At 35.9% G+C, this 10,262-nt stretch overlaps 1 protein-coding gene across 1 annotated transcript; it reads left to right on the top strand.

The window, feature by feature from the left end:
* Positions 1–8,171: 8,171 nt before the first annotated feature.
* On the top strand, positions 8,172–9,913 carry LOC101899773 (lipoyl synthase, mitochondrial). Its single transcript, XM_005191335.4, has 5 exons — positions 8,172–8,334; positions 8,416–8,790; positions 8,880–9,036; positions 9,109–9,166; positions 9,231–9,913. The coding sequence occupies exons 1-5, from the start codon at positions 8,296–8,298 to the stop codon at positions 9,754–9,756; spliced, it is 1,155 nt and encodes a 384-aa protein (XP_005191392.2). The 5' UTR covers positions 8,172–8,295; the 3' UTR covers positions 9,757–9,913.
* Positions 9,914–10,262: the final 349 nt, after the last annotated feature.

A 10,262-nucleotide genomic window follows, 5' to 3' on the forward strand; every position in this document is an offset into this window, starting at 1 on the left:
TTTACATTTCTCACTCTCTCTCTTATGGCAAATGGTGTGCAATATGTGTGTGTGTCGGCAACCATTTCACAGTGAATGTTAAGACGAGAACACATATAACAAGTTTTTTGCTGGCTGAAAGTTGAGAATATATATGGAACGCTTTTTTTAACTGGCTGGGTTTTTGTTTTGTAGTTTCTTGCATGCTAGAAGAATACTGGTAGTCACATCGACTCAACTGCTGGGACAATGAACTGTCAAACCAATTTTGAAATTGAAAATGTTAAATGAAAAATTATTTAAATTTGTAAAAATAGTTAAAAAATGCATATCATAACAACCAACGATTAGCGTCGTATAGAAAATCATATACAAATCTACTTATTTTTGAAAAAAAAAAAAATTTTAAATGCCTCTACCTGTATTCCTCTACCATGGTTTCTTGTTATCAATTCTGATTTTCTCATTGATTGTTAGCAGCGTTGCCATATGAAATTTGTTTAATGCAGTGTAAATTCAGTTTCACTTCCTGCATTAACAACGGGGACAATGCAAATAATGAAATAATGTAAAAAGTAATATTATGCAAAAAAATATGTGTTGTCATTAATTTATTATGTTTATCCCACAATTGAAAAAGAGAAAATTACAACTCTAAATGTATTAGTCTTCAATCGTTTCGATTCGTTGGCAAACGATACAGCTCGGCAACTCTCAGCCGAAGTACATTAAGACAATCGTATTGCTTGTGTATTTCCGGCATGGTACACGAATATAGGTAGATGCATCTACACAGCCGTTGGGACAATGAACTGTCAAACCAATTTTTAAATTGAAAATGTTGAATGAAAAATTATTTAAATTTGTAAAAATTGTTGAAAAACCCGAATTATAATGACCTCCGAATGACGTCGTATAAGAAAACATATAAATTTATATTTATATTTGAAAAGACATTTAAAATTTCTTGACATATCAATGTTGCCAAGCGTTGATGCATCTACCTGTATTATTCTACCATGCATACAACGGTGTGGCAATGACACATTCAACCACATCTTCCTCCAAATTGTAATAATTAACAAGTAAAACAGGTGTAAAGGGCTAAGTACATAAGAAGCTTGAAGTCATGGCTAGGCATATTAATGTCAAATTATAATGGAAAACGACGGCTGGATTTTAGTGCGGCTCTGTAATCCCTTTGTGAAATGTCACAAAATATGCCTAGCCATGACTTCAAACTTCTTATGTACTTAAGGTGTAAGTTCTTCCGGAACGGACTTTGAATACCCTCTACCATTCGGAGCGAATTTGGCAATTTTCAAAAAAATAACATCCGTTAAAAATTTATTAAAAAATATTAAATATAGCCGTCATATTAGGGTCTAAACGAAGACCTGGACCTGCATAGGCAACTTTTGTCATAAGCCATTACAATATTCAAATGCGAAACTCAAAAAAAAAATGGGTGCATAATGTAGCTAAAATCATTAATATAGGGAGGTACTATTATATGTGGGCTATAACAAAATGTGGACCTGCCCAGACAATTTTCTGTCATAGGCTGTAGTATCCATTACGAACTTCAAATACCAAATTTGAAACAATTCTAGTGAATAATGTCGCTAAAATCATCAAAATACCGAATATTGGGAGATACGGTTATATGAGGGCTATACCAAATTGTGGACCTGCACAGACACTTTTCTGTCATAGACCGTAGTATCCATTTCGAACTTCAAATAACAAATTTGAAACAATATCGGTGAATAATGTCGCTAAAATCATCAAAATACTGAATATTGGGAGGTACGGTTATATGGGGGCTATACGAAGACGTGGATCTGCACAGACAATTTTCTGTCCTAGGCTGTAGTATCCATTTTGAACTTCAAATGCCAAATTTGAAATAATTCCGGTAAATAATGTCGCTAAAATCATCAAAATACTGAATATTGGGAGGTACGGTTATATGGGGGCTATACCAAAACGAGGATATACATGGCCCATTTTCAATACCAAAAGTCCTGCAGACATAAAATACATTTGAGTAAAATTAGTTATCAATCTACTTCAATTCGTTCGGAAGCTAGAGTGATTTCCACAGACGGGCGGACATCGCTAAATCGACATAGAATTTTATGCTGATCAAGAAAATATATGCTTTGTGAGGTCTAAATATTGGAATTATAAGGCCGAGGACTTTTCACAGCAATTGAATTTTATTGAATGACAAGAAAATTAGAAAATATTTTCAATGCATACACATTTTCTATCAAGGCTAGCTAGAACACAATGTTAAATAAATTACAAAGTATAAATGAACAAAGTATAAAATTGAACGCCAATCCAACACTCCTCCTCGTTCATTTTATATTACACTTCAAACGTAGAAATTCGTGTTTTGATATTGGTAGAGGCTTTGTTAAAATATCCGCTATCATATCCTCAGTCGGACAATATTCACAAATTATTATATTGTTCTTCACCAATTCCTTTGTAAATTTATATTTAATATCCATATGTTTTGTTCTAAATGAAAATTTGTCATCTGTAAGAATTCGAAGACAACTTTGATTATCATTGAAAATAACAGTAGGTTTGGTAGGAGGTTCATTGAAATCTCTGAGCAGTTGTCGCAACCATTTAGTTTCCTTTCCGGCTTCAGACATAGATATGTATTCTGCCTCACAAGTGGAAGTAGCGACGATGGATTGCTTTTGACACGTCCATGATATTGTTCCTCCATTATAAAAAAATATGCGACCACTTGTTGACTTTCTTCCAATTTGATCATCAGCCCATGATGCGTCTGCATAACCAATTAATTCCAAATTATCTTTTTGAACATTGCTCAAGTTTAATTTCATGCTTGCAGTGTGCACCAAATATTTTACAACTCGTTTACTTTGTTTCCAATCTTCTTCCGACGGATTTGAAACCTTCTGTGACAAGAAACATACTGATGCAGAAATATCTGGTCTCGAATTAACAGATATATAAAGTAAATGACCAATAAGTTTTCGATATTTTGCATTAGTTTCCAACAAATTTGAATTGTTTTTCTTTCCGTAATTTATATCCATAGGAGATTTTGACAACTTGCAACTTCCTAGGCCAAACTCATCTGCTAATCTTTTAATATATTGGGATTGACAAATTTCATAATTTCCATATAAATCTTTACTAATTTGAATTCCCAAATAACTTCTTATATCTCCCAAATTCTTCATAACAAAACTGTCAGATAATATTTTTTCTATACATTGTATCTGATCAGTTGTTGAACATGCCAAAATTATGTCATCAACATATATAATAATATAGCATATTTGGTCTAATATATATCCGGAATAAAAACAGGGGTCACTCACGCTTTGTTTTAATTTTGCCTTTGTCAATGTTTCATTCAATAAATTATTCCACGACCTTGAAGCTTGCTTCAACCCATATATGGCCTTCTTTAATAAACAAACATTTTTCTCATTTCCATCTTCAAAACCTTTCGGTTGTACCATGTAGATTGTTTCTTCCAAATTTCCATTGAGAAATGCGGTTTTTGCATCTATATGTTGTACAATCAGATTTCGTTTCGCAGCAACAGAGAGAAGCATTCGAAAAGTTGTATGCATGACGACAGGCGAAAACACTTCATTGTAGTCTACTCCATATTTCTGCGAATATCCTTGGGCAACGAGTCTTGCTTTATAACGAACAAAATCCCCATTGGCATTTCTTTTTAATTTGAAAACCCATTTACTGCCCACCGCTTTCCTCCCTTCAGGTAATGGTACTATGTCCCATGTATTATTAGTTCTCATAGCTTTTATTTCTTCTTGCATAGCATCAAACCATTTGTCCTTATCATCGCCTTTAATAGCTTCATCATACGTTTTCGGTTCTGGTTCGTGATTGGCCATCCAAATTTCATCTATTAATCGTTTAGCTGGAATACCCTTAGTTGATCTTTTGGACACGCGTACTGTTTGCTCCTCATCATTCTCACTCTCCTCCTGAATTTGCACATTACTGATTGCTCCTTCATTTTCTTGATTACTTGAAACAGACCTTGATGTTAGATTTTCATCACTATTGGAAACAGAATCTGAAACTGGTAAATTCTCCTCCTCAATCTGTAATGTGCCTTGTTTCTTTTGTGGGAAATCCATTGAGCAATCTCTTAATTCTACTTCTGTAAATCTTACATCCCGACTTACGACAACCTTGTTTTTAGACGCATCGTAACATCGATAGCCTTTTGAATTTGCATCATATCCGAGAAAAATCATCTGATTTGCCGTTGAATCTAACTTTTGCCGCTTTTCAGATGGTATATGTACGAAACATTTTGAACCAAATATATGAATATTTGAAACATCTGGCTTCTTACCATACCATAATTCATAAGGAGTTTGTTTTGTTGCTCTCGTTAGCACTCGATTTTGTATGTAGTTTGCTGTTGACACGGCTTCACCCCAGAATGATTTTGGTAAATCAGCGTCAATAAGTAAACATCGACTCATTTCCACAAGTGTGCGGTTCTTCCTTTCAGCCTTACCATTTTGCTGTGGAGAGTAAGGGGTGGTAAATTGAACTTGGATACCTTCCGATTTTAAATAATCTTGTAGACGTTTTCCTGTATATTCACCGCCTCTATCGGAACGGATTACCTTGGGGTTACTGCCAAAAAGAGTATTGCAAAACTTTATGAATTCTCTTATAGTCCCTTCCACTTCAGACTTCTCTTTTAGCAATTGTATCACTGTGAAACTTGAGAAATCATCTATAAAAGTGACAATATAACGTTTTCCATTAGCTGTTGCAGTCTGCATAGGTCCGCATACATCCGTATGGATTAAATCTAGTGGAGCTTTAGATGAACATGTTGACTGTTTTGGAAAAGGCAGCCGAGTCATTTTTCCTTTTATGCACGTTTCACAAGATTCTTTAATATTGCAGTTGACTATTTTCATACCTTCAACTAATCCGTCTGCTTCCATTTTACGAATTGCTTTTGGATCCCTGTGGCCTAATCTGCGATGCCACTGATGAATACAATTTTCATTATGTTGTGTCAAGGTACAAACAGCATCTGGTGTCCTTAAAATATACATTTCTCCACTAACATCTGCAATTCCGACTGTTATATCTCTTTGTGTAATTTCACAAACATTTCCTTTAAATTTGACTTCATATCCATCCTTTGACAGTTGTCTAACTGATAGAATATTCCCAACAAGGGTAGGTACATAAAGAACTTCTTTCATTGAAATTTTTCGTTCAACACCATTATCATTCACTATCTTTAAATCACCATATCCTAATCCTTGAACAAAAATATTTTCGCCATTTGCTAATTGCAATGTACTTTTGTATGTCTCATTTAAGGATCGAAAAAATTCTTTATTGTTCACCACATGCCTTGTAGCACCTGAATCGATTAACCAAGAACCTTTACTTGCACTTCCAAAGTTGAAAAGAAAATCATTCGGCGGTTTTGGCGATTCCTGCTTTTCTTCAATCGCGTGAACCTTATACTTGTTTTTGCTGGTGTCTTGCTTTATTTTCCAATTTTTATATTTTACACAATTTTTCTTTTGGTGACCAGGCTTTTTGCAAAAGAAACACGTCTTATTGGAATTGTCAGCAATTTTCATAACAGCATCATTTGAAACGCCATTAGAATGTAGTCGTCTTTCAAATTCAGCAATGACCCTTTGTTGAACAAATGCGAACGTAATCTCCTCTTCTTTGCGTGATTCGAGTGATGTTATCAACGTATCATAGCTCTCTGGAAGACTACTGAGTAACATAGCAGCACTCCATTTATCCGTCAATGTCTCTTCACCGATATCTCTTAATTTTGTGAATAAATCATTCATGTTATTAATGTGGCTTACCGCATCATCTCCTTCTTCAAGCTTCAATGAGCATATAGAACGCATCAAAAAGACTTTATTCGTTAATGTATTTCGCTCATGATACTCTTTTAAAGCATTCCAAGTCTCTTTTGCTGTTTTAAGGTGCCTTATATGACATAATTGATCGTCCATCACTAAGAGACCGATTGTGCCTCTTGCCTCGTCATCCTTTTCATCCCAATCACTAATTGCTGCCGCATTTATAATATTACCTGCTTCTCCTCGATTTTCACGGGGTCTTGGTCCTTCAATTACTTTCTTCCATAGATTTTGCTTCCTTAGCAATAGTTCCATTCTGAATTTCCAATTTGCATAATTGGAATTGTTCAATTTTGAAAATCTTGGTTTAGCTTCAGCCATATTGCCTTTACTCCTTATTGAATTCTGTTCCTGGAAATATTGATGTCCTTAGTATTTCTTGATAATCCTTGATCCTTTTGTCGATTGTTGAAGCTCTTTAAGGGCCCATAACCTATTGGAATTATAAGGCCGAGGACTTTTCACAGCAATTGAATTTTATTGAATGACAAGAAAATTAGAAAATATTTTCAATGCATACACATTTTCTATCAAGGCTAGCTAGAACACAATGTTAAATAAATTACAAAGTATAAATGAACAAAGTATAAAATTGAACGCCAATCCAACACTAAAATGTATATTTCGAGGTGTTACAAACGGAATGACAAACTTAATATTGTAGGGTATATCATTAGATGACTATTCTGCATGGAATATTACTATTTTAGGGAATTTATTGGAAATTATTTTCAAGATGTATTGTAACTTTCTTAGGGTAAAAATATGCTGTATCTGTAGTTATATAACTATGTATTAAGCTTCACACACCGCCCCTGTATGACTTTTTCCAAAATGTCAATGCATAAATCTCGATCCATTTGTCGCAACCTTTTCCAACCATCCGTTTTTATGACCGCATTTATGTTCTCTGCAATAAATTGAAGAGCTCGTGTTTTAAGCCCTTCATTGGCATGACGATCGGCCAACACAAATATATCAGCCGCTGAATTCACCTCCATTGCTTGCATTAAAATGCTTTCACACATCCTTTGTAAATCCAACAAGGCATACTTATTGGCGGCCGCAAATAGATCTGATGCCATGTCATTTGCCATTATCTGATTCGTGTACATATAGTTTAACATTTCCTCTACTATGTCGGCATTCATATCCTCGATTGTTATGCGTTTTGTATTTGTCTCCAAGCAGTCAGTGCAAAACATCGCAGCAAATACCTCACTGCGGGCACACAACACAACTTTGTGGGCCTCAAATTCAGTGCCATCTGCTGCGATAATGGTTACATCGCTGAAATCTCCACTAGCCAATATCTCCGCAAAATCATTAGTAATGCTCGTCGTATCATTGCTCCCCCCGCACTTGACAACAATCTTGATCATATTAGCCGCAGAGGTAAAATAACTTTGGGAATTGAACCGAATAAATTTAATTCTATTATTCATGACGTCTGGTAATATCTTCTTGGTGCAGGTTTCTTGTGCTGCCGATACGGTTACCTGGAATAGGGTGTCTACGTCTATGGTGCTCATGGAAATTAATTCCACAAAAATATCGATTGCACTGCAATATGCATTCAATGCCACAGCAATTTTCCATTCCGATTTAATGCAACCATTTTGCACCACTATTGGTGGAGAAATGCATTCCTTTGTTGAAGTTGCAGCAAATCCATTATATTGTGGGTGAAATTTCCAAATATAAGTGCTACCATCTTTTAATTTCTCAATAGATCCGATCGGATTCATTTTCTTTTTTGAGAGGTTTAAGGGGCGCTGGGTGGCGTATTCACTGGAGGGAACAACGGAACCCGATGCTGTAATGATCGATTGAGAATGCTTTACGGACGATTAATACGTTCGGATTTACGAACTCCACTCGATCTCAACGTGAATCACTAAATATATAAATAAGTAAATAAATAAATAAATAAATATATATATATATATATATATATATATATATATATATATATATATATATATATGGTGGTACAAATATGTACCTTCTTGAAACTGTATATTGCTCCGTTCCAGAACCTGCATAAATCTACAAGTGTTTTTCCATAAGAACAACTAGTTTCATGGGTTCATTTAGATGAATATTTCAATTAATATGCTAGATCTTGCAACATTCTAAGTCTATCTTCTTTCTCTTTCTTTACCAACGGTTCCTTGCTTTGTTCTACTCATTCGTAAATACGGCCATATCATTTTCTCTCTATTTTTTATCTGGCATTATGTTTTGTCTTGCGTATTTGCCTCGTTTGGAACGTTTTTCATTTGGGGTGTGTTCATTTAATTTCATAACTAAGGAAATCGAATGACCACGGAATAAACAGAAAACGAAACCTATTATGCTCCGACAATATGTTTCAAAACCCTTGGCGGTCTTGGTAAGTGGAAAATGGCCTAAGGATTGGAAAACGATTGTAGAAAAATCAATGATTCTTGGTTTGTTTGTTTGTTTTGCCTAGCCCACCGGAGCAGGAGTTTTGACAAGATCAGCGGCAACAACTACAGCCGCCGCCGATTCCAAAGACAAAATCGAAGAGATTCGTGAACGTTTAGCCAAGGGACCAAATTTTGGTGATTTTGTACAAAATCCGGAGCTTAGCAAAGAAGAATGGAAAGAGTTTGAGGGTAAACTGCGTCGTGACAAGGGTGAAAATGAACGTTTACGCTTGCCTCCCTGGCTAAAGACCCCCATTCCGGTGGGAAAGAATTTTGCCAAAATTAAGGCGCAACTGAGGGAATTGAAACTGGCCACCGTATGCGAAGAGGCTCGTTGTCCCAATATTGGTGAATGTTGGGGTGGCGGAGAGCATGGCACTCAGACGGCCACCATAATGGTAAAGTGAAGTTTGATAACCCCCCGTTTGACCCCAGCCAGCATCTTATCATTTTTCATTTGTTTATTTGTTTTTATGTCCCTCAATAGTTAATGGGTGACACATGTACTCGTGGCTGTCGTTTTTGTTCAGTGAAGACAGCACGCAATCCACCACCATTGGATCCCCTGGAACCGGTCAATGTGGCCAAGGCTGTGGCCTCATGGGGTTTGGATTATATTGTCTTGACATCGGTGGATCGAGATGGTGGGTAGATAGAAGGGCATAACATGTTAAGGAGTTTTCCCATTGACAGGGATATTTATCTTTATTTTGCAGACTTGCCAGATGGTGGTTCAAAACATATTGCCGAAACCGTTAGAGAAATTAAGCAAAGGTAAATTGAAAAAAACAGCTGTTTTTTTTGTTATTAATAACAAAAAATTATTTTGAAATTCCAGAAACCCCAATATATTTGTTGAATGTTTGGTACCCGATTTTCGTGGCGATTTAAGTTGCGTGGAAACCATTGCTAAATCTGGCTTGGATGTCTATGCCCATAACATTGAAACGGTGGAAAAACTAACGCCTTTTGTGCGCGATAGACGTGCTGACTATCGCCAAACCCTCAAAGTCTTGACGGAGGCTAAGAAATTCAATTCCAAGTTGCTGACAAAAAGTTCCATTATGTTGGGCTTGGGCGAAAGCGATGTCGAAGTTGAGCAAACAATGCAGGATTTACGTCAAGCCGATGTAGATTGTTTGACCTTGGGCCAGTATATGCAGCCGACCAAGAAGCATCTGAAGGTAATTGAATATGTTACACCGGAAAAATTCAAAACCTGGGAAAATCGTGGCAAAGAATTGGGTTTTCTCTATACGGCCAGTGGTCCTTTGGTGCGTAGCTCCTATAAGGCCGGTGAATTTCTTATAACCAGTATACTGAAAACGCGACAAGATCAACAATCCGCCACCAAGGAAAAGTAAAAGGATTGGTGAAAATCAGCTTTTGTGCTTTTGTTATTTGTTAGAACGAAAAAAAAAAATCTCTTTAAACCAAAATATAAATTGTGCAAGCTGCTGCTTATTAGGAATGCCTTATAGTTTTTATGTTTGTAAATAAATGGCGTAGTTTCAATTTAAATGGAGTTTTTTTCTTCTTTGTTCTTCAATAGTTTTTTAGTTACACTCGCTGCAATTTATAAGGAGCCCTTCTGAACTTCGCTCGTCTATTTATACAAGATGAAGGTGCAATCACATAAAGAGCTTTTTTTGCTGGCTTGCGTCATCGGCAGGCTTCGTCGCTAAAGAACAAGGAGTTTTAGGGTGCAAGTACATGAGAAGCTTCAAGTCATGGCTAGGCATATTTTGTGACATTTCATAAAGAAATTACAGAGTCGAACTAAAATCCTGCCGTCGTTTCCATTATAATTTGACATTAATATGCCTTCAAGCTTTTTATCTACTTACACCTTTAGGTTGACTTGATTAAA

This window comes from Musca domestica, unplaced genomic scaffold (genome assembly GCF_030504385.1).
Source record: "Musca domestica strain aabys unplaced genomic scaffold, Musca_domestica.polishedcontigs.V.1.1 27, whole genome shotgun sequence".
Classification (NCBI taxonomy): domain Eukaryota; kingdom Metazoa; phylum Arthropoda; class Insecta; order Diptera; family Muscidae; genus Musca; species Musca domestica.

What these genes read in the sequence shown, in the direction of transcription:
- LOC101899773 (XM_005191335.4), top strand. Translation starts at nt 8,296, where the DNA reads ATGCTCCGACAATATGTTTCAAAACCCTTGGCGGTCTTG. An exon ending in CTCAGACGGCCACCATAATG is followed by an intron (nt 8,791 to 8,879) that starts GTAAAGTGAAGT and finishes GTCCCTCAATAG; the next exon opens with TTAATGGGTGACACATGTAC. An exon ending in GACATCGGTGGATCGAGATG is followed by an intron (nt 9,037 to 9,108) that starts GTGGGTAGATAG and finishes TTTATTTTGCAG; the next exon opens with ACTTGCCAGATGGTGGTTCA.